The 23,479-nt window shown below is 58.4% G+C and overlaps 1 protein-coding gene across 3 annotated transcripts in view; it reads left to right on the top strand.

Moving 5' to 3' along the window:
* PLXND1 (plexin D1) overlaps positions 1-23,479 on the top strand; it is a 51,551-nt gene that overhangs the window by 26,742 nt on the left and 1,330 nt on the right. For 2 of the 3 annotated variants that reach the window (XM_063704162.1, XM_004036291.5), the window contains 27 exons: positions 1,616-1,720; positions 4,192-4,281; positions 4,485-4,578; positions 5,553-5,707; positions 6,298-6,449; positions 7,102-7,201; positions 7,294-7,433; positions 8,197-8,364; positions 8,442-8,532; positions 8,737-9,000; positions 9,105-9,254; positions 10,092-10,206; positions 12,245-12,352; positions 12,446-12,558; positions 13,419-13,523; positions 14,032-14,162; positions 14,511-14,709; positions 16,810-16,956; positions 17,107-17,263; positions 18,147-18,250; positions 18,341-18,404; positions 19,319-19,353; positions 19,606-19,710; positions 20,246-20,409; positions 21,450-21,597; positions 22,803-22,943; positions 23,335-23,409. In XM_063704162.1, coding sequence (XP_063560232.1) covers positions 1,616-1,720; positions 4,192-4,281; positions 4,485-4,578; positions 5,553-5,707; positions 6,298-6,449; positions 7,102-7,201; positions 7,294-7,433; positions 8,197-8,364; positions 8,442-8,532; positions 8,737-9,000; positions 9,105-9,254; positions 10,092-10,206; positions 12,245-12,352; positions 12,446-12,558; positions 13,419-13,523; positions 14,032-14,162; positions 14,511-14,709; positions 16,810-16,956; positions 17,107-17,263; positions 18,147-18,250; positions 18,341-18,404; positions 19,319-19,353; positions 19,606-19,710; positions 20,246-20,409; positions 21,450-21,597; positions 22,803-22,943; positions 23,335-23,409 — 3,420 coding nt within the window. Of the gene's footprint in view, positions 1-1,615; positions 1,721-4,191; positions 4,282-4,484; positions 4,579-5,552; positions 5,708-6,297; positions 6,450-7,101; positions 7,202-7,293; positions 7,434-8,196; positions 8,365-8,441; positions 8,533-8,736; positions 9,001-9,104; positions 9,255-10,091; positions 10,207-12,244; positions 12,353-12,445; positions 12,559-13,418; positions 13,524-14,031; positions 14,163-14,510; positions 14,710-16,809; positions 16,957-17,106; positions 17,264-18,146; positions 18,251-18,340; positions 18,405-19,318; positions 19,354-19,605; positions 19,711-20,245; positions 20,410-21,449; positions 21,598-22,802; positions 22,944-23,334; positions 23,410-23,479 lie in introns of those variants that run through there. The other variant, XR_008678089.2, reaches the window with a different exon arrangement.

Below are 23,479 nucleotides of genomic sequence, written 5' to 3'. Positions count from 1 at the left end.
TAGGGTTGTTGGGAGTAGAATTTGGTGAATTAATAGAGTGCAAAGTGCTCAGAACGGTCCCAGCAGAGGGAGGGCTAGATGAGCTGGTGACTGCCACTGTTATTAGCATTATCGTCATCAGTTCTTGTTGTTGGCATTGGCATCCCCTCGAGGTCCGGTTTTGGCTGGGGTCCCTGAGCGGAATCAGTCCCTGTCCTGCTCTCATCTGGTGTAGAATAAAGAAGCGTCTCATATTTTGTCCCAAGGCCTTTGGCCTGGCTGGGTGACCTCACGTGGACACACGTGGGCCATGGACACTCTTGCTTTCTGGCCTGATTCTAACCCAGATCCTTCTGCAACCAGCCTTGGGAAGGAGGGAAGAGTAGGAAGTCCCTGAGCTGAAGGGTGGTTGTAGTCCCCTTGGCATGGGTGTGGCTGCTCCAAGGTCCCCAGTCCTGCCCTGCTCATGGTCCCAGCAGGTCAGATTCGGGAGCAGGGGGAGGCAGGAATGGCTCACTGGGGCCACCAAAGCTGGAGGACACAGGGCAGGTTGGGGGGTCCATACCTCCCAGCTCAGAGCGATCACTAAGGTGGACATGGCGGGAACAGCCCTGCCTCTGGTCTCTGCCCCTCCCCCAGGCCTCAGTTTCTTATTCTGTACAGTGGAGCATGGATCCCAGGAGCCTGGAGACAGCAGTTCCCAACCAGGCCTTGAATCCCTGCAGCGGGGCTAGACCTCTGCATCTTAACACGTGCCCCAGCTCAGAGGACCCCAGAGTCAAGACACCTGGGGCTTCAGGGGCCAGCCCTGTCCTCCGCCCTCAGGCAGCTCACTGCTCTTGGAGGCTCAATCTCCCCTCCCTCCCTTCCATCCTTCATCCCTCCTTCCTTCTTTCCTTCCCTCCCTTCTCCCTCCTTCTTTCATTCCATGAAGCAGCTGCTCTGCCAGGCCTCAGTGACTCCACCACCAAACAAGAGCCAACCATGTGCTGTCCCCCCATGAGCCCGGGGCCCTTCCTGGGAGTATCTGGGGCTGGCACCTTCACCTAGAGGCTGTGACTTATACCCGGGCTGTGGGGAGGGGTGTCCCCTGGAGACCGGTGGTACCTGGCCCTCTGAAATGTCCTCCTGGTATTCAGAGCCCTCCCTGTGCCTTTCCTATGGGCTGTTTGGAAGCCCAAGGTTTCTCTTTTCTGAATCGCTTAACACGGGTCAGTCAGGAAGCTGGAGTTTCAGCCCTGGGGGCATCTCAGGGAGTGGGTGCAGCCCGCTGTTCTACTATTGGGAAAGGTGAGGCCCAGAGACAGGGAGGAGCTGGGCCAGGAGTTTAGCCTCCCAGCCTCCTGAGGCCAGGGAGCACTCACGGAGGAAATTGGCCCCACCACTGGGCGGGTTATGCCATCTGCCTGTGCCCACCTTCCTCATCTTTAAACAGGGCCAATGCGACCTGCCCATAGGATGGAGGGCGGTGGTGAGTGGGAGGCACGGGGTGGGGCTGGTGGCCGTTAGGACTGAATGACTAGTGTTTTCTCCTCAGGAAGGCAGGACTGAACCAGGCAGGCTGGGGCGCAGTGAGTCCTCCTGCCTCTTCTCTGAAATGCCCCTGTGTCACCCTCTCCTTCTGTTTCCTCTGCAGAGCCCTCAGGACTGCCCCCGGACCCTGCTCTCACCCCTGGCACCCGTGCCTACGGGTGGCTCCCAGAACATCCTGGTGCCTCTGGCCAACACTGCCTTTTTCCAGGTAAGTAGAGGCCAGGCCAGCGCCGGGTGGGGCCAGGAGGAGGCCGGGGAGCATGCAGGCCACTAACTGCCCCCATGTCCTGGTGTGACCCCTGCTCTGGGCCCACTGCAGTGCTTTGGCACCTGTGTGGGCTTTGCTTTTCTTTCTCTGAGTTTCCATGTTCTGCATGACGAAGCCCCACTCTGACTGCACGGGGCTGCAAGAAGAGGAAGTGGTGAGGGCCAGGCCAAGGGGGACAGCTGGGGGCCAACAGCTGCCAAGGGAAAGCCAGTGCCCCCAGGCTCTCCTGCCCCGTGCCACAGCCGGAGGGTGGACACTGCCCTATCCTGTCCTCCCTTAGCCTGAGCTGTGACCCTGGACACACCCACCCACCGCCAAGCCCACTGCCCCGTGGGTGGCTTCCATGTCTTCCCTGCAGAATGACCAGAGAACCCCTTGGCCACCCCATTCCCCATTGTCCAGATGGGGAAGATGAGGCCCAGGAAGGAAAAGTAGATGACGCCAGATCACACAACACAGGGCTGGACTTGTGCTTAGCTCTGGACTCCCCATCCAGTGCTCGTCTTTGCAACTAGCCCCGCCCCCACCATCTGGGCTGGGGGTTGGGGACACAGCTCCTTTCTGGACCCCTCCTGGAGGCGCGTCCTGGGTGGGAAGCGTTGACGAGTCCTGGAGGCGTGCCAGCCACCCCCCTCCCTAGCTGCCTGGAACTCGCCATCTGTTACTTCCATGGAGGAGCTGAGGCCCGTGAGAGCTGTCACACGTGGTGGCCACGTGCCGGGCATCTGGGATGTGTTGGGAAGCCTCGTGGCAGGGGCTGGAGCTCTGGGAGGGCTAGGGTGGGGCCTGCCCTCAGCCCTCAAGCCCCACCCTGCAGGAGTTGGGGCAAGCGCCTCCAGGATCAGCCAGGGGGCTGGGTGGGTGGGCAGGATGGCTCTGCCCCTGGGCCGTGGGCGCCTGGGATGGGGAGGTGTGAGCCTGACTTGAGTCCTGCCGATTCTTCCCAGCTGTGTGGTGGGGCAGCCTCCACTCTGACCGAGCTGCAGGGGCGCCTGCCCTCCTGCTCCCCAGGGCCTGCTCCTAGAACACTGAAGTCAGGCCCAGCGGTGGGGGCCTGTTTGCTGAGCCTACACCCTGGGGAGCTCTGGGACAGGCCGGGTGTGCTGTTCTGAGGTGGCTGAGGACTAAGAGGAGGGACCCATCTCCAGCTCAGCATGGCAGGGGACAAAACGGACTTTTGGCCCCGTCAGCAGCCACTTTCCTGTGTTAGCTTCCGGGCTGGGACCCCAGAAGCAGGGAGGTTGACCTGCACTCTCCTCAGGGTGTCACATCTGCCAGCCACAGGGACATAAACAGGAAGCTCTGCCACGCAGCTGGCTGGGTGCTTGGCGTAATACACAAAACCTGAGTGTGTTTACTCAGCAAATATGTATTGGTGCTGCTCCTGAGAAGGCCAGATGAGCCTGGGGAGCTGAGCCTCATGACACAAACTATTGGATACCTCCTGCATACTAATGATAGCAAGCACACATTAGGCCCCTACAGTGTGCGGCCCCTTGAGGTACACAATCTCCAGTTTTCCCAGCAACCCTATTCCCATTGTCCAGGTAGGAAAACCAAGCCTCAGAGAAGGGGTCAACTTGCATGAGGTCACATAGCTGGGACATGCAGAGGTGGGGTTTGAACCCAGGCCAGGGCTCTTCCAGCTGCTTTCTGCTGCCCTTGGGGGTGGTGTCAGAGCGGCCGAGCCCTGACCGTCCCCGGTTGGCGAGGGGACAGGTAAGCAGCCAGGCAAGAGGCTAAGGGTGATGCCTGGCACACAGGGATGGGGGCAGCTCTAGGAGCTTCGTAGTGCCCCAGCAGACACCTGAATAGTTGCTGCTGAGGGAATGAATGAGGATCAAGTGAGGCACACCCCTTTGATTTGAGGGCAGCATCTGGGAAGGCTTCAGAACAGGGGGCTTTTAAGCTGGATCCTGAAGCCTGTGTTGAGCTTTGCTGGGTGGTAGAAAGGGAGACAGGTGTTCAGGCGAGGGGAGGGCTCAGGCAAAGGCCGGGGCAGGAGAGTCTGGCCGTGTTGGGCGTTGGGGCACGTCTGAGCAGGGCCTGGTAGGGCAGGATGGGAGGTGGGAAGGCTCGAAGAGCAGGGGAACCCCGCTGGGAGTGGAGCCTTACGAGCTGAATACAAGGCCCCTGGGTTACATCACTGGGGATGCTGGAGAGGCTTTCAGTGGTGCTGAGCGCATGAGGCCAAAGTTCTTGGCATTCCTGCACTGCTTGCCTCCCTCAAACATTGGACGTGATGGCCGGGAAGGGGATTTTGGGGGACGGGACAGCCCATGCAAAGGCCTGACAGTTCGACCAAGCCCATCTTTCCCAGCAGGAGCCTGTGGTGTCCTGCTGGAGTTAGAGGGCAATGCATGCTGGCTTGGCTCTCCTCAAACCCGCCTCCCACTCCCTGTTTCCCACAGGGTGCAGCCCTGGAGTGTAGTTTTGGGCTGGAGGAGTTCTTCGAGGCTGTGTGGGTGAATGAGTCTGTTGTACGCTGTGACCAGGTGGTGGTGAGTGGGGTGACTCCAGCATGGGCGGAGGGCGGGCCTGCGTTAAGTCCAGATGCTGTACCCCTCACCCCACCCTGCCTCTCTCTACCTTCTGGTTCCCCCATCCCCAGCAGCCCCAACTTCATCTGCCTCCATGACACCCATCCCCAGCAGAGCCCCAGGCATTGCCCATGCCCCCTCTGCTCTTTTCTGCCCTTTTGCAGCTGCACACGACCCGGAAGAGCCAGGTGTTCCCGCTCAGCCTCCAACTAAAGGGGCGGCCAGCCCGATTCCTGGACAGCCCTGAGCCCATGACAGGTGGGCACCCCCACCCGCCCCACATGGCCTCGGGGCCTCAGTGCAGTGGGTGGGGCTCAGCCTTGTGCGACTCATTCCAGTGGTTGCCCCAAAGCCGCAGATGTCCCACCCCATTGTTCCCCAGCACACACACAGCCTCATATCCCAGCCCTGCCATGCCATGCCAGGCTCCAGGCCTTGGCGTCTCCGTGCATAGTTTCCCCTGCCTTCCTGGGCCTGATCGTCCCCATAGGAAACAGGACACAGTCCCTCTGCAGAGCTTGTAAGGACCTGATGAGCCGGGGCTCGCCCAACCTTGAGCGTGGCATCTGGGGTGTGGTCAGCTCCCCTCGCGTGGCGGCTGTGCAGTTGCTGTGACTGTGTTGGGTCCACTCTCCAGGGGCTCCTCTGTTCATGGGGAGTCTCAGGCATCCCTGGTGGACGTGGTGCCCTCCAGATTCCCACCATGAAGGTCCCAGAACGGCCCTGCATACCCAAGGTCCTGGAGAACCCTCCCTGCCCTCCTCTTTGGGCTACTTGGAGGGTTTGAAGCCCCAAAGTACTCATAGTCCACATTACTCAGGGATCCCCAGCATCCTAGGGCCCCGCCGGGAGTGATCAGACCCACTGAGGCCTGGGTGGGATCTGGCTTTACCACCCACAGGCCTCGTGAGCTCAGGCGAGTCCCTCCTGTCTGAGCGTCAGCCTCTTCTCTGTAAAGTGAGGCTGACCTGAGGCTCCCAGCTGGAGTCTCTGTGAGGGGAAGGAAATCAATGAAGCAGGGGCTGCACTGTGGTCAGCACAGGCCCCAGGGGTTTGGGGAAGGGGCTAAGAACCTCAGGGGATCCTGACCCCCAGAATCAGGACTTCCTCTGGGTGGGGCACCACAATGATGGGGCGCAGACCTCTTGACAGTTGTTGTGTGTGGAGGGCACAGCGGTGTTGGGGCATGCACCGCAGAGCGGGGCTGACCGAGCTGCCCCGTGTCTCCCCAGTCATGGTCTATAACTGTGCCATGGGCAGCCCCGACTGTTCCCAGTGCCTGGGCCGCGAAGACCTGGGTCACCTGTGCGTGTGGAGTGATGGCTGCCGCCTGCGGGGGCCTCTGCAGCCCATGGCTGGCACCTGCCCCGCCCCCGAGATCCGCGCGGTAAGCATGCCCAGTAGAGGCACGTGGCACCCGCACTCTGGCACGGCGCATGCGCAGTGCCCTCGAGGGTCCCACTTCTTGGGGACCCAAACGGCACATACACCGACACATGGGTGCAGTATCACCTGTGAACAAAAGGAAGTGCTCTGCCTCACAGAGCTGACGTTTCAGTGGGGGAGGTGGACAGTAATAAATAAGGAAATGAATAAATTATAGAAGGCATTGGAAGTGTGGCGTGGAGGAGACACCGAGGGCTGAATGTTGTTAGTTTTGGGGGATACCATGATCACTAAAGCCACCAATGACATGGCCAAACATTGCTCCTGGAAGCTGACCTCAGCATCCTCCAGGAGACCCCCTAAGTAGTGTCCCCAGGCCCACGTGGGCTCAGTAACACACACCCACATCCTCCTTGCCAGCACAGTGACCTGCCAAGTGGCCACAGTCCCAGCCCCACCTGAGCCTCCAGACCTTCCTCTAAGCAGTGGGTGTGCACGGCTGTGCCCTGCTGGGTGCCTGTGACTGTGGGCAGAAGCCTGCTGGCCTGCAGCCTCAGATCCCGTTCGCCCCTCTCTCGGGTCACCTGGCAGATTGAGCCCCTGAGTGGCCCGTTGGACGGTGGGACCCTGCTGACCATCCGAGGAAGGAACCTGGGCCGGCGGCTCAGTGACGTGGCCCACGGCGTGTGGATTGGTGGTGTGGCCTGTGAGCCACTGCCTGACAGATACACGGTGTCGGAGGAGTGAGTAGCCACGGTGCCCCCACCTACCTTCTCCAGCAGTGCCAGCCTCCGCTCTGTCCTCCTCACTCCTCCCTCCCCATCCTCTGTCCTCACTCTGCTGCTTTCTGGAAGCCTGTTGCTTAGTGGCCTCCAGGCCTGTGCCAAAGCCATTCCCACCACACATCCTGCCGTTTCTGCTTGGGGCATCTGCTTTATCCCTCCAGTTCTGGCTCTGATGCCCACTCCTCTGGGAAGCCCTCACAGGCTGCCCTAGCCCAGCCCTTCTTCCACCTAAGCCTTGCTCTGAGGAAAATCATTTGCAATTAAAAAGGCTGGGGCTACTGGCATGGTTTAGAGATCTGTGACTGGCCCAGAGGGGCCGTAGGAAATACGCGTGAGCAGAGACTGAGCTGGCTTTCCTTTTGGGAGGCCGTGCATCAGGCGTGTGGAAGAGCCGTCATCTACCAGCCCAGCAGACGTTCTCATGATCAGAGACCCTTTTGTCCCACCCCCGTGTCTTATAGTTGCAGAACTATGGGAAACTCATGGGGTAAATTATACATAGAAGGCATTGGAAGTGTGGCATGGCGTGGAATGGGGCGATCCCTGAGCCTGGCTCTAGGGTGGCCGTGGGGGCCAAGGACCGCTGGCTGACCACAGCACCTCCCCTCAGGATCGTGTGTGTCACAGGGCCAGCCCCAGGACCGCTCTCAGGTGTGGTGACCGTGAACGCCTCTAAGGAGGGCAAGTCCCGGGACCGCTTCTCCTACGTGGTAAGGGGGGCTGCAGCCCACTGTCCGGCCCGCCCAGCACGCACACTCCCGGGGGCTGGCCCGAGGCCCAAATGCCTGCCTTCCTCCCACAGCTGCCCCTGGTCCACTCCCTGGAGCCTACCATGGGCCCCAAGGCCGGGGGCACCAGGATCACCATCCATGGTAATCACCTCCATGTAGGCTCCGAGCTCCAGGTCCTGGTGAACGACACAGACCCCTGCACGGAGCTGATGTAAGCCTCTGGGCCTGGCCCACCCTTCCAGCCCAGAGAAATCAACGGGCTTGGGGGCTGGCAGGCTGGAGGTGACATCCTTGAGCCAAGCCTCTCTTGGGTCTTCATTGGCTGTGTCCCCTAAGCCAAGCCCCTTCTCCTCTCTGAGCCTCAGTTTCCTCAGCTGGTAAGAATAGTACCAGTAATTGGAAGAAGGGCTTTGTGCCAGGTATATAGTAGCTGCTCCATAAGTGATAGCTGTAATGAGAATGGTGTTGATTGCACACACACAGATCTTCTGGCTGGCCCAGGGGTGTGGTGAGTGGCAGGGGTGTGGTTGGAGTCTGTTGGCGAAACACCTTTGTCTTTATTATGCACTTATTGTGTACCAGACCCCACTAATGGGCATTGCTGGGACACCAAGAGGAGCACAACATAGCCCTCAAGGGAAGGGCAGACATACCCACAGGAAGTAGGAACATCCAGTGGGGCTAGGACTGGGAGAAAAGTCAGTGCCTTCAGGGATCTGGGGAGAGAGACTTCACCAGGGTTGGAGGCGGGAGAGAAGACCTGGGAAGGCTTCCTGGAGGAGGTGGGATGGGGCGGAATTTGGAAGTATAAGGAAACAGCTGGGCACTAACTGGGCAGAAGATGAGTTGGGACCAGTCAAGGAGGCCTTGAACCCCAGGCCAAGTGCATGGACTTGTGCCCCAGGTCTCAGGGGCATTGGCGGTGGGTGAGCAGCAGAAGGCAGGCCCTGCTGATAACCTGCTGCTCCCCCCAGGCGCACAGATACCAGCATCGCCTGCACCATGCCTGAGGGGGCCCTGCCGGCTCCGGTGCCTGTGTGTGTGCGCTTCGAGCATCGGGGCTGCGTGCACAGCAACCTCACCTTCTGGTACATGCAGAACCCGGTCATCACGGCCATCAGTCCCCGCCGCAGCCCTGTCAGGTGAGACTGGCACCCCGCCCTTCCCCCAGGCTCTCTGGGGCTGCAGGTGGACTGATAGGTTTTGCTGTCCCCCGCAGTGGCGGCAGGACCATCACAGTGGCTGGTGAGCGTTTCCACATGGTGCAGAATGTGTCCATGGCCGTCCACCACATTGGCCGGGAGCCCACGGTGAGGCATTCGGGGGCCTGATGGGTGGGAGGGGGTGGTCCAGGCACAGCCAGGGCCCTAACTGACCAGGCCTCCTCCCACTGCATCTCTGTCCCCTCTTCCTCCCTCTGCCTCTGTGTCTCCTCAAACCCCACTCCCCCCGTTTCTCCATGCCCATCTGTCCATCCTGCATCCCGGCCTGGGCCCCTGGCCCTCCTGCACCAGCTCTGCAAGGTTCTCAACTCCACCCTCATCACCTGCCCGTCCCCCGGGGCCCTGAGCAACGCATCAGCGCCAGTGGACTTCTTCATCAATGGGCGGGCCTACGCAGACGAGGTGGCTGTGGCTGAGGAGCTACTGGACCCCGAGGAGGCACAGCGGGGCAGCAGGTTCCGCCTGGACTACCTCCCCAACCCACAGTTCTCTACGGCCAAGAGGGAGAAGTGGATCAAGCACCACCCCGGGGAGCCTCTCACCCTCGTTATCCACGTGAGCACCAAAGGGGCCGGGGTAGGCGGGGGCAAGTGAGCCAGCCTCAGCTGTGGGCCTCGGGAGCACTTCCCCATGAGCATCCTCCCACTTTGCACCCACAGAAGGAGCAGGACAGCCTGGGGCTCCAGAGTCACGAGTACCGGGTCAAGATAGGCCAAGTAAGCTGCGACATCCAGATTGTCTCTGACAGAATCATCCACTGCTCGGTCAACGAGTCCCTGGGCGCGGCCGAGGGGCAGCTGCCCATCACAGTGAGTGGATGGGGTGCCGGAGCAGGGCAGACCTGGCCCCACCCCTGGCCCATCTGCCAAGCATCTGCCCCTCACCCAGCACCTGAATTCACTGAGCGTTTTCACGCTCAACAGCTCAGTCCAGCAAAGCAGAGCTTTACATCCCCACTTGACATATGAGGAAACTGAGGCCCAAGAACTTAGTGACTTGCTTGAGGTCAGTGATGGGCCCCATCTGGACCTGGACCATCAGAAACCATAAGAAATTGTCCCTGTCCCCCTTGGCGTCTATCCTAGAGCCTGGGCTGCCAGGCACCATGTAGAGGTATGGAGGGCAGGGGAGCAGGAGGAGCAGAGAGGGGCCAGAACACTATCTCCTTGCATGTCTCCTGGGATGGGGAGCTCACTCTCTCCCAAGCAGCGTGTGCCATCCCAGGATGGCTCTGACTGGGAAAGCTTTCTTTCACCTGCACCTCAGTCCCAGTCCTGCACTCTGAGTCCTCATACCTCACCTACCCCCTGGTCCCAGGGCAGCCTTGCAGATACTTGGGGACAGCAGCCAGGCCCTGTGAACTGCTTCTTCTTGCTCACTCACTACTCCTCCCAGGCTGTAATGATAATCACAGCCCCCTGTATTGAGCCACCTCTGTGCCAGACCCAGGACCAAGGGCTTGACAAGCCCTCATTTAGCCTTCCCAGTGTCCCCAGGAGGTGGACATTGTTATCTCTATGTTATCAGTGTGGCACCTGAGGCTCAGAGAGGTTAGGTAATTTACCCAGGGCCACACAGCAAGTGAGGAGCAGAACCAGAGTATAAGTCCAGGAAAGCTACAACCCCCTTCCCCAACCTCTGCACAGATCCAGGTAGGGAACTTCAACCAGACCATCGCCACACTGCAGCTGGGGGGCAGCGAGACGGCCATCATCGTGTCCATCGTCATCTGCAGCATCCTGCTGCTGCTCTCCGTGGTGGGTAAGGAGCCCTACCCTCAGGACACCTTGGAGGGCAGGCTTGCCACCTTGCCCCAGCCCCTCTGAAGATTGGCAGATGGGAGAAGGCAGGATGGGATGGGGCACAGCTTGAACAAAGGCTTGGCCATGGGAACAGGTTAGGCACCCAGAGGTTGGGGGAGGTGTGCCCTGGCTCCAGCACCAATGGGTAGAAGATGTTAGGTGGCCAGGGGATATGCTAGGCCCAGGCCGAGGTCCCTGAATCTCAAGCAGAGAAATTTGGAACCATGTTCTCCAGTCAATAGAGAGCTACTGAAGGTACTTAAGAGAGGATTACTCAAGGAAAAATTAACCTACATGTCTGGTGGGCTATACCACTGTTAAAATAATGGTGAATAAAGTAATAGACTCGATGTAGCAGAGAAACTGGAGCCATCATACGCTACTAGAGGGAATACAAAAAAGTGCAGCTGCTTTGGAAAACATTTTGGCAGTTTCTTAGGGTGTGAAACATAGAATTACCCTATGACCTATGACCCAGCAATTCCACCCCTAGCTATCTGCTCAAGAGAAATGAAAACGTAGCCACACAAAAACTTGTACACACGTGTTTATAGCAACATTATTTATAATAACCAGGAAGTCAAAACAACCCAAATGTCCATCAACCAATAAATGAATAAATGAAATATGATCTATTCATACAATGGAAAATTATTTATCCGTAAAAAGGAGTGGAGTACTGATCCATGCCACCATGGGCAGGCACCTTGACAATATTACACTAACCAAAAGAAGACTCACCGAAGGCTGCATATTGTATGATGCCGTTTATATGAAATGTTTAGAATAGGGAAATTCATAGAGACAGAAAGCTGAATGGTGATTGCCAGGGACTAGGGAGAACACGAATGGGGAGTGACTGCTGAATGGGTGTGGGTCTTCTTGAGGCAGTAAAAATGCTCTAAAATTAGTGGTGATGGTTGCACAACTATGTGAATATACTAGAAACCATTGAATTAGGCCAGGCTCAGTGGCTTATGCCTGTAGTCCCAGCACTTTGGAAGGCCAAGGTGGGTGGATCACTTGAGCCCAGGAGTTCAAGACCAGCTTGGGCAACATGGCAAAACTTTATCTCTACAAAAAATACAAAAATTACCTGGGCATGGTGGCATGAGTCTGTAGTCCCAGCTACTCAGGAGGCTGAGGTGGGAGGATCACCTGAGCCTGGGAGGTGGAGGCTGCAGTGAGATGTGATTGCGCCACTGTACTTCAGCCTGGGTGCCAGAGTAAGACTGTCTCAAAAGAAAAAAAGAAAGAAAAGAAACCATTGAAGTATACACTTTAAATCACTGGATTATATGGTATGTACGTTATATCACAATAAAGCTGTTTTATTTTTGAAGTGAGTATATTCAGTGCAGAAAATTTTTGGAAAAACTGAAAGATGATAAAAGGAAAAAATACCCATCATTAATACCCTGTGTATTTTTGTATCTTCCAGTCTCTTTTCTGAAAATACTATATATTAATAGATATTTTAATACATTATATATATATTCCTCCCCACCCCAGGAAAGGTTATAATGTAATATTGCTTTGTAATCTGCTTTTAAAAGTTTCTTAATTTACAAGTAACACCTGGTCATTGTAGAAGGAATAGAAAATGCTCAAAAGCAGAAAGTAAACAGAAGTCACCCAGAATCCTCCCACCCAGGAAAGCCACTGTTAACCACTATTTCACACACACGTATTCCTGTTTCTTTTTTTTTTTTAACGGGGCTAGACAAATTCTAACAGAGCTGTAACACACACGCTTCTTTTTCTAAGGACAGGTCATCAGGCATTGCTTTGCTGGCCATTCCCCAAGCCCTCTGTCCATGGGAGAGCTCCCCGCAACTCCCCACCCCCTACCCCAACCCTGCCCAGGAGGGAGGACTGCAGGGCCTCCTCCCACACCCTGCCCAGAGGAGCTGGAGCGGAGGCCAGAATACAGCAGGCGCCGGTAAAGGCTTTCCAAAGGGCACCAGAGGCCTGACCTGCCTCTCCACTGCCCGCAGCCCTGTTCGTCTTCTGTACCAAGAGCCGACGTGCTGAGCGTTATTGGCAGAAGACGCTGCTGCAGATGGAGGAGATGGAATCTCAGATCCGAGAGGAAATCCGCAAAGGTAGTGGGCTGGGACCCTGCAGGGCTGGGCCTCGACTTTCCCTCCTAGGGGAGGGGTTCTCGGGCCGCTCACGGCTGTCCGTGTGTCCGCCAGGCTTCGCTGAGCTGCAGACAGACATGACAGATCTGACCAAGGAGCTGAACCGCAGCCAGGGCATCCCCTTCCTGGAGTATAAGCACTTCGTGACCCGCACCTTCTTCCCCAAGGTCAGCCCGAGCCTGAGCCTGCCCTGAACCTGTGCCAGCCACCTCAAGGCAACTCGACCTCTCTGAGCCCTGCCAGCCTATAGGGTCCCTTGAGCAGTGCCAAACCTGCACAGCTGTCCGCAGCCGTCCTGGCCACTTGCCCTGGCCTGCCACGGGGAGAAGGGTTGGAGGCAGATTCTCCACTCTCATTCTCTGCTCACTTGATGTTTAACAGTCCATATGGAAGCCAGCTGCAGCCCCGCTGTCCTGGCCAGCTGGGCCTGCCTCTCCCCTTTTCAAGGTGGGGCAGAAGCGGCCAGGGCTGTCCCAGGCCAGCCTCTCTCCTTCCTGTGCCTCTTCCCAGCCAGGCTTCCCTTGGTCTCTACACTCCCTCCTCCTGTCCACTGGACTCCTGCCCCATCCCTTCCATGCCTCTCTTGCCTCCCCTTGCCCTTCCAGGGTCCACTACCCTCACTCTACCTCCTAGTGGTACCACCCTCTCTCCCCTGTCCACACCATTCCCCACACAGTGGCCAAAGCAAGCCCATGTTTGACTACATCATTTTTCACGAAACCCTCCAGTAGCTTTTCCCAGCCTCAGGCTAAAGCTCAGACTCCCAGCCTTTCTGCCTCAGTTTCCCCCATTGCACATGGAGCTGCTTTTGCTTCCCCTTAAGTCTTGTGCTGTCTTGTGTGGCCACACCCCTGGAATTCCACAGCCCCCAGGCTTGGCCCACTGCCTCTTATTCCTTTATGGGGAGCTAATTCTGTGCCAGTTTCCCCCAGCAGCCCAAGCCAGTGCCCCTTTCTGTGTGAGTGACCTTTCCATGCCAGCAGGGGGTGTCCAGCCCCGCTGAGATGCTGGGGGTCTGCCTCTGCAGTGTTCCTCCCTTTATGAAGAGCGTTACGTGCTGCCCTCCCAGACCCTCAACTCCCAGGGCAGCTCCCAGGCACAGGAGACCCACCCACTGCTGGGAGAGTGGAAGGTGAGTACCCCACGACCCACACACAGTGGGCTGCTTCAGGGCAACCCTGCTCTCCCCTGGGTCCCCTTTCCAGTTCATCTAATGCATTGATCCCTGTCATGCGGAGTTGGGAGGCATCTGCCATTGTAAGGTACTGAGCCCTCCATCCCAGGAGGCATTCAGGCAGCCATTCAGGGTATTATAAGTGCTGCCCCCGCAGGCCAGGTAGAGCAGACAGAGGATTGGGCCCCCCTGTACACCCACTCCACCTGCTTAGAAAATGGAAGGTGAGAGTCCCCCACACTGGGATGCCAGGTTACCTCCAGGCACCCTTACCCTTCTCTGAGCCCCACTTTTCAATTCAACCAAGCTATTGTTCCCTGTCACAAAGGTTAGGAGGCATCCACCGTGGAAGGTAATGAGCTCCCCATCCCAGGAGGCATACAAGCAGCCATTGTAAGCACTGGCTGTTAGGCTAGGCAGGGACACTGGGCCCCTCTGGACACCCCATCACCAGTTGCTTCCACAGATTCCTGAGAGCTGCCGGCCCAACATGGAAGAGGGAATTAGCTTATTCTCCTCACTACTCAACAACAAGCACTTCCTCATCGTCTTTGTCCACGCGCTGGAGCAGCAGAAGGACTTTGCGGTGCGCGACAGGTCAGGCTGTGACGGACTGGGGTGGGGTAGGGAAGAGTAGCCTGTCCAAGGCCACACAGCATCAGGTCCTGGGTCCTGGGGCTCTGGGGCTCCTGACACCCCCATATTCCAGCCCTTCCTGGGCCTGGATGCCCAAGACCTTGGCTCACGGGGCACGATGGTTGCTGTGGACATAGAAGAAGGTGGCTGTTTCTCCAGGAGGATTCTAGCCCCACTCACCCCTCGCAGGACCCACCCACACAGGCACTCCTGGGATCGATGGGCCTGGGGATGAGGCGGCACTGAGACCCTGGGACCCACAGCTCCTAGGGCCTCAAGGCGCAGTTGACACCTGCCTCCCGCTCACAGGTGCAGCCTGGCCTCGCTGCTGACCATCGCGCTGCACGGCAAGCTGGAGTACTACACCAGCATCATGAAGGAGCTGCTGGTGGACCTCATTGACGCCTCGGCCGCCAAGAACCCCAAGCTCATGCTGCGGCGCACAGAGTCTGTGGTGGAGAAGATGCTCACCAACTGGATGTCCATCTGCATGTACAGCTGTCTGCGGGTGAGGCTGCCTGGGGACAGACAGAGCCCAGGCGGTGGACGTGGCAGGGACTCAGCGGCAGTGACCCGACGGCCTCCCAGGCCTTCCCTGGCACCCTCAGGCCAGCTCTGCCAGGAGGGAGTGTTGCATGAGACAGGCCAGGCCCGTAGGACCTGTTATGCAGAGAGGGGAGCCATGGCCCCGGGGAGGCCTGGCTGGCTTGCTGCAAGGGCTCAACGGATGCTTGGGGCATAACAGAGGTTGTGTCAGGGGCCTTGTCCCATCTGTGGTTTTCTCAGTCGTCCACCCTTCCCTGCTCTGGATTCAGGAGACGAAATCAGCCCCTGGCTGGCCCTTGAGGCTCTCCCAGCCCTAGGCTAGGCGAGACGTGGAAACAAAATACAGGGTGGCCAGTGCCTCGCAGCAGAGCTCAGCTCATGAGGCCTCCCTCTATCTGAAGGCTTCAAGGTGGCTTCCTGGAGCAGGCAACCCTGTGCTGAGACCTAAGAGAGTGAGCCAGGCGAGGAGTGGTGGGGAGGGTGCTCCAGGCATCGGGTACAGCACAAGGGCAGAGGCCGGGAGGAGGGGATGTTCGTGGAAGGAATAGAAGGAAGGCCAAAGAATCTTCTGGATGAGAGCGGAGGCTGGGAAGAGGGTGGGCCCGGTAACCAGGGCCTCCTGCATTCTGCCAGAAGGACCCCCATAAGCTCTCTTCTGCAGAGCAAGGGTTGCTTAGCCTCTTGTCCTGTCCCACCGTCCAGCTGCCCCATGGTGGCAGAGGCTAGAGGGCTGCCTGGAGGATTGTGGGAGAAAGGCAAAGGCCTGCCTGGAGCCCAGAACCGGGGCCTCAGATGTTCTGTTTTTTGTTGTTAATTTTTGAAGAGATGGGGGTCTTGCTTTGTTGCACAGGCTGGTCCCAAACTCCTGGGCTCAAGCAATCCTCTCGCTTTGGCCTCCCAAAGTGCTGGGATTACAGGGGTGAGCCACTGCACCCAGCCAAGATGTCCTGGGCTTGAGTCCAATCTTTGGCACAGCCCAGCTGTGTGACTCTGGGCTACTCATTGCCCTCTGTGGGCCTTGGTTTTCTTCTGTCAAATGGGGCCTCTGCCCCTGAGCCTGGGGCTTGAGGGCCAAGTAGCCTGGGGGAGCCCCACGGCTCCTCCTGGGGGAAGCGGGTAGTGGGGTGGAGCAGAGGCAGGGCCTGGGAGGGGCCATTGGAGTGCCTCCACCTTCTGCGGGCTGCCTCACTGTGGGCCATCAGGAACCACAAGGGCCACTGTGGACCCCGGACCTCACTCCCCTGGCTTCTTTCTGTGGCCTCAGCCAGGCCTTCCCCTATGAGCCTGTTTCCTCCTCTAGAAAGCAGGGAATCAGTGCCTCCCACGCCCCAGACCTGGAGAATTAGACCAGGACTTGGGCTGGCAGGCTGCCTTCGTAATCTTTGCCAAATCTGCCTAATACTATTATGTACTTAATTTTTCTTTAAATCAATTTTTGTGGATAGTTAAGTAAAACTATCCCAGTGGAACACCTGGGTCCCTTGCTGGGCAATGGCCTTGAGAATCAGCTCATGGCTGTGGGTCCAGCAGAGCCACTGCCTGGAGGGCCACCCTTGGAGATGGGCAAGAGCAGGGACGTTGAGCCCCATTCCTCCTGAGACTCCACAGTCATCAGCCTGCAAGTGGGGTCAAGGCCACGTCGGTGTTTCGGGTCCACCTAAACTCACACTTGGGGGCCCCCCACTTAGTAGAAAGTCACAGGCTTGGGAGTCAGCCGAGCCAGGTCCGATTCCTGCCCTGCGGCTTCCCAGCTGGGTGACCTTGGGCAGGTCACTTGCCCTCTCTGAGCCTCGGCACTGTTGGCTGCACAGTAAGGATGATACTCTGTATCCGGAAGGGTTGCCGGGATGATGCAATGAATGCACCCACCCACAGCTGGTGGTGGTGAATGAACACGAGCTCAGGGTCCGTGGAGACACCCTGGAGAGGAGAGTGCTGACACCAGGATCCAAAAGGAGACTGTTGGAGGGGTTGGGGGACGGGGGCGTGAAGGTGTTTGGCCCAAAGCGTGGGGGCTGGAATACAGAGGGGGCCTTGGCCCTGATACCCCCGTGCCCCTCAGGAGACGGTGGGGGAGCCATTCTTCCTGCTGCTGTGTGCCATCAAGCAGCAAATCAACAAGGGCTCCATCGACGCCATCACGGGCAAGGCCCGCTACACACTCAATGAGGAGTGGCTGCTGCGGGAGAACATCGAGGCCAAGCCCCGGGTAAGTCGGCAGGGCGGGGAGGGCCCCAGGGCTGGTGTGTCGCCGCCAACGGCATTGACCCAGCCTTCCTGGGCAGGGCCTTGCTGCCTGGGCACTGACATAGTGATGGCAGCAACTCACTGACCTTTCTCTCCCACTCTCCCCCTGCAGAACCTGAATGTGTCCTTCCAGGGCTGTGGCATGGACTCGCTGAGCGTGCGGGCCATGGACACCGACACGCTGACACAGGTCAAGGAGAAGATCCTGGAGGCCTTCTGCAAGAATGTGCCCTACTCCCAGTGGCCGCGTGCAGAGGACGTCGACCTTGGTGGGTGGGAATGGGGGCAGAGACCCCGTGTCAGGCGCTTCAGCCGGGGCTGGCCCCTGCCTTGACGGGAAACACTCCTTTCACCTGGCATGGGTGCATGAATGTGGGGACACTGAGAGGATCCAATGAGGCCCCCTCAGCAAGAAGCTCTTACTCTGTAGGAGACAAGTCCTGCAGTGTGAGTGAATTACAGACAACAGCAAAAAGCCTTCAGGAAAGGCTTCCTAATTCCTAAAGGAGGGATGCTGGAGTAGGGTTTGTTTGTTTGTTTGTTTTTGAGACGGGATCTCATTCTGTCACCCAGGCTGGAGCGCAGTGGCGCAATCTCAGCTCACTGCAGCCTTGACCTCCTGGGCTCAAGTGATCCCCTCATTTCAGCCTCCTGAGTAGCTGGGACTACAGGAGTGCACCACCACATCCAGCTAATTTTACTTTTTGTAAAGATAGTGTCATGCTGTGCTGCCCAGGCTGGTCTTGAACTCCTGGGCTCAAGCGATCCTCCTGCCTCAGCCTCCCAAAGTGCTGGGATTACAGGTGTGAGCCACCGCGCGGGGCCTGGAGTGGGTTTTATAGGAGTCTTGGTTAGGCCAAGGGTTTCATCAGCAATTGTAACATGAACAGCCCTGCAGACAAGGCCATTTCCAGAGCTCCTCCTCTGTGCCCTCCACCCTGGCACCTTCTCTTTGTACCCTCACACTCTCCCCCAGCTCTTTCCTGCCCTCCCCATTTTACAGATGGGAAAATGGAGGCTCAGAGAGAGGTATGGCTTGCCTCAGTTTACATGGAGAGAGCGAGAGGCCTCTCCCTATGTGGCTGGGCCGGTACCTACCCCTCAGGCCCAGCTCCCTGCCCGGACCCTGATGGCCTGCCCCTTTTCCCCCAGAGTGGTTTGCCTCCAGCACACAGAGCTACATCCTTCGGGACCTGGACGACACCTCAGTGGTGGAAGACGGCCGCAAGAAGCTTAACACGCTGGCCCATTACAAGGTGCAGCCCTGCCCCCCGCCCCCACTTCCCCACCCTCATGCCCCCACCCCAACCTCCAGCCTCTGACCTCGGCCTCTCCCCTCCCATCAGATCCCTGAAGGTGCCTCCCTGGCCATGAGTCTCATAGACAAGAAGGACAACACACTGGGCCGAGGTAGTGCGGGTGCATGTGGGAAGGGAGCCTAGGCTGCGTGTGGACAGGGGCTTCCATCCCATGCCCCAGTGGGGAAACTGAGGCTCCAAGAGGCAGGGCTGGCCTGGGCTGAGGCCTCCTTGGTGGGGGCTGGGCGGGGCCAGCCTCCTCTGACCCAGTACTGCTGGGGCAGGGCCCACACCAGGCCTCCTCAAGCTGATTTCCTGCGGCAGCTGGAGAGAGGCCCCGGGAGGGCGGGATGCAGTTCCAGGAGGTCTGGGCAGCAGCCAGGCCAGAAGGGGGGCCAGCATGCCCGTCTCAGCCTTGGGCCATGTCCCTGCCTCAAGTGCCCCCTCCACACCCTCAGACACCCCAGGCACAGCCTCCTGGCTGCCAGGCCTGCGATCCCGGGCTCCTCTGGGTCTTGGGGTCCCCTTCTAAGGTTGAGAGCAGAGTCTCAGTCTCTCCCAGCAGCCTGGGAATCTGGGCTGGCAGGAGCTCTGGGCTCAGGGGTGGGGTGGGCAAAGGCACCCACCCCCGCCTGCCTGGGGCCCCTCCTCCCCTGTGGCTGCATCTTCCTGTTTCTCTCCACCGCTGTCCCTCCTTCCAAGTCCCTCCATCCCGGGTCACTGTGTGTGTGTCTTTCTCTCTCTGCCTCACTCTGTCTCGCTCGCTGTGTGTCTCTGGATCTCACTTATCTCTCTCTCTGTCTCTCCCAGACTCAGTCTCCCCATGCGTCTCTGCATCTCTCATTCTCTCTGTCTCTTTGGATCTCTGTCTCTGTTTCTGTTTCTCTCTCCATCTTTCTGTCTCTGCTTCTGTTTCTCTCCCCATCTTTCTGTCTCGTTTCTGTTTCTCACTCCATCTTTCTGTCTTCATTTCGGTTTCTCTCCTCTCCTCTCCCATGTTTATTTATTGTGTTTTTCCTCTCACAGTGAAAGACTTGGACACAGAGAAGTATTTCCATTTGGTGAGTGCCCAACCTCGGCCCCGGGGGATCCAGCCCCTCAGTGGGTGTGGCCTTGGCTTTCTGTGGCCCTGGGCCTCTGGGAAAAGTGCTCCCAGCCCTGCGAAAGGCTGGGGGTGGGGGAGTAGGGATGGGGCCCAGAATCAGGAGGGAACCACAGCCCTTGTGTGCTAAGAAGCATGGCAGAGCCAGACCTCCCACAGGCGGCCGAGGATGGGGCCTGGTGCGGACACTGACCACTGCCCGGCCTCCCAGGTGCTGCCTACAGACGAGCTGGCGGAGCCCAAGAAGTCTCACCGGCAGAGCCATCGCAAGAAGGTGCTCCCGGAAATCTACCTGACCCGCCTGCTCTCCACCAAGGTGAGTCCGGCCTCAGTCTCCCCTCTGTGCAGTGGGTACAAGGCTCCAGCCCCAGCTCCAGAGGGTCATTGCTCAGGGCCAGCTGTGCACCCGCGGCTGGGAGAGGGGTGTGAGTTCTTCCTGTTTCCCCTGTGGGGCTGGAGGGGCAAGAGGCTGAAGGCTTAGGGTCCCACTTGAGGAGGCATTTCTCACAGCCAGGACAGAGACTTCTATGTTAGCCCACGTAACAGGGTACAGCAGAGGCCCAGAGGGATCAGTGATGTCCCCAAGGCCACGTGGCTCGGTGGCAGCGCCGGCACCCCACAGCCCATACTCTGGCACTTCCATTTCTCGACTCCATGTGCCAGTGCCTCGATTAGTCCTTTCAACGCCTCTGGGAGGCAAGTGAGCCAGAGAGGCTCGCTGACCAGCCTGATGCCATGTGGCTTTCTCATTCAGCAGCCTGGCATTTCAAGCTCCACAGAGCCACCAAGGGTGCCCACTAGCCCTCTGCACGTGGCCCGGGGCTGACGGCGGCCACCCCACTCCCCCGCAGGGCACGTTGCAGAAGTTTCTGGATGACCTGTTCAAGGCCATTCTGAGTATCCGTGAAGACAAGCCCCCACTGGCTGTCAAGTACTTTTTCGACTTCCTGGAGGAGCAGGCTGAGAAGAGGGGAATCTCCGACCCCGACACCCTACACATCTGGAAGACCAACAGGTGGCGGGTGGGGGGCCGTGTGGACTTCACTGTGCCACTGGGGCCCCTGTGGCAGGGGGTTCAGAGTCTAGTCTTCTGGCCTCGCCTGCTTGGGGTCAAGCCCTCCTCTGCCATTTCCCAGCTGTGTGTTCTCGGATGAGTGACTTAGCCTCTCTGTGCTTCAGTTTCCCCTCCACTGTAAAATGCGACCCATGTTAATGGTGGGAATTAACTAGAAGAGTGCCCAGAAGCATGGTCTAGGTGTTGCCCTTACTATCATTCTCCCACACCCCTCTCAGGCGGGCACCATCAGCTCCACTTCACAGATGAGCACACTGAGGCTCGGAGAAGCAGCACCTGCTCAAGACCACACAGCCTGGGACAGTAGAGCCAGGCTCGGCCCTACATTATCTGAATCTCTTACCCAGTTGGTAGCCCTCCTTTGAGGCACCTCTTAGCTTGTCGGGGTCATGCACCCCCACAAGAAGTTGCTGGAAACCCAGCCTGACCCTCAGGAAGAATACCAGCAGCCCAGGCGCCTCTGTGCAAGGCAGCAGCTTCCTAGAGCTCTGGGGGTACACATGCCCAGGCTGCTGAGTCACTGGGTGGCCTGAGGTGGGGGTGGGGGTGTTGCTCACCCTCTCTGGCATCTCGAGGACAAGGCCAGAGCTCCAGGCCCTGCCCCCCACAGCCCTGCCACAGCTGCTCTGCTAATGTCGGACTTCCTGCTGCCTGCAAGGGTTCAGGGAGGAGCCAGGGGTGCCCGGGGGCCGGCACCTGGTTCTAATGAGAACCAGGACCTGACTGGAGGCTCAGGAGGGGGTTGGGGGGTACAGCTAAGCCCTGTAGCTCCTGCCTTGCTCCAGCAGGAAACCGGGCTCTCAGCCCCACTGCCACCCCAGCTGGCCAGGGATAGGCAAACTAAGGTTCCCAAAGGTCACATCTTGTGACAAGGCTCCAACCTCAGGCCCTTGAGGGACAAAGCCAGCTCTCTCCTCCACAACTGTCCCTCGACTGCTTCCTACCCCACCCTACCCTGTCTTTGTCACCCTGCCCCACAGCCTTCCTCTCCGGTTCTGGGTGAACATCCTGAAGAACCCCCAGTTTGTCTTTGACATCGACAAGACAGACCACATCGACGCCTGCCTTTCAGTCATCGCGCAGGCCTTCATCGACGCCTGCTCCATCTCTGACCTGCAGCTGGGCAAGGTCAGCTGTTCCCAGGACCAGGCCAGGCCCATGCACAGGGCCAGAGTGGGGTGCCAACCATGGGTAGCCTCCTCGACTCTCTGAGGCTGAGCTCAGAGATCTTCCTGGGAGGGGAACCAAAAGAGCTCAGGTCTAGGGGATGTGGGATGAGTGACTCATTCAGACAGGGAGACACCTAGAAGCCAGTACCTTCCATCAGAAACTCTGTATCACTGCAGACCAACTGCACCTGCCGCAGCTGTGCCTGGCACTGGCTTTGAACACAGGCCTGAGAACCCGGTGTGGGAAAGCCAGTATGAGCTTGGACCACCTGCTTGGTCAGGCACAACATCATCTGAAAACCGGGCCAGGCTCTGGGCAGCAGCCCCTGAAAGTCAAAAGCCATTCAAGCGAGCATTCAGTGAAGGGGTGGGCAGAGGGGTGATGGGTGGCTAGGAGCTCTGAGATTCATGCGGTGTGTTGGGGGCACACAAGGCTGTGTCTGGCTTTAGAGGTTGAAGATGAAAGAGGATGGCCTTCCAGGCAGAGGGAACGGCGCAGGCAAAGACAGGGAGGCAGGAAAGCACCCGGTTGCTGTGAGCAGGGATGAGATTGTATCATTAAAGCTGGCACTGCAGGATTGGTCCAGGTCGTGTGTGACCCTGCATTTAGCCCATGCATTTCAGAGACGGACCACGGGAAAGAGAAAATGCCATCGCTCCACTACTTCTCACGTACTGCCTCCGAAGGCAGGGTGCCCGTGACTGACAAAGAACTGGGAGTGTTCTTGGCACTTCTTTCAGGCGTTAGGAGCATGTGGTGGGAAATATTCCACTGAGCCAGCACTCAGGCTTCCAGGAATCCTAGCCACCAAGACCTATCACCCTGAGAAGGACACATCCTTGTTACGTGGAATGGGCTGCGTGCAGTGAAGAGCTGGCATGCCCGTGCACTTTTCCCCCTGAAAGAAGTAGGGCCCCTCCCCACCCACGTCATTGTCCTAACAGTCCTGGGGAAAGTAGGCGGGGCAGACAGAGCACAGTGAGGAGCCCCTGGTCTGGGGCCGACTGAGTGCGGGGACGTTCAGTGACCGGGTGAGACTCTTTGGGCCTCGGGGGCCTGCTAAGGTCACTTATGTGGCAGGAGGGATGAGGGCTCATCCAGAAAACGACCAGATCCGTCCTTTCTCCAGCAGCCATCTAACACCCTCGCTCTTCTCTGCCCAGGATTCGCCAACCAACAAGCTCCTCTACGCCAAGGAGATTCCGGAGTACCGGAAGATCGTGCAGCGCTACTACAAGCAAATCCAGGACATGACGCCGCTCAGCGAGCAAGAGATGAATGCCCATCTGGCCGAGGAGTCGAGGGTGTGGTGGCTCGGCGGCGGGGGATGGGGGCCTGAAGAGCTGAGGGATCGGGGGTCGGGGGCTGGTCCTCAATGCCTCCACTGGAGTAAGGGCAGGGAGCGCAGAGGGCATTTCAGAAGTGGCTGTGGCCTCTTGCTGGCCTGCAAATTCATCATGCATTTTCCCAGAGTTTGAGGAGCGGGGGCAGGAGAGCACCCTCTGGATGGAGAGGAGATTGGACTTCAGGGTCCGGGAAGCCGTCTTCGTCCATGGGACTTGAGGGGCCTCATCGCTGAACTGTTCTGTGGGGGCCGTGGGGAGTTGGGGGTTGTGTGCAAGCAGCTGGCTTTGCTGGGACTAGGCTCAGCTTTGACCTCTGGGCTAACCTCCTCCCCGTCCTGCCTCCTTATAGAAATATCAGAATGAGTTCAACACCAATGTGGCCATGGCAGAGATTTATAAGTACGCCAAGAGGTATCGGCCGCAGGTGAGTGCCCCAGGGTGAGGCACCTGCCCTCGGGGTAGGTGAGCTTCCTACTCAAGTACACACATCTCAG

The sequence above is a fragment of the Gorilla gorilla genome, chromosome 2, assembly GCF_029281585.2.
Source record: "Gorilla gorilla gorilla isolate KB3781 chromosome 2, NHGRI_mGorGor1-v2.1_pri, whole genome shotgun sequence".
Classification (NCBI taxonomy): domain Eukaryota; kingdom Metazoa; phylum Chordata; class Mammalia; order Primates; family Hominidae; genus Gorilla; species Gorilla gorilla.
The sequence above is the reverse complement of the archived record's forward strand: the minus strand, read 5'-3'. Positions and strand labels throughout refer to the sequence as shown.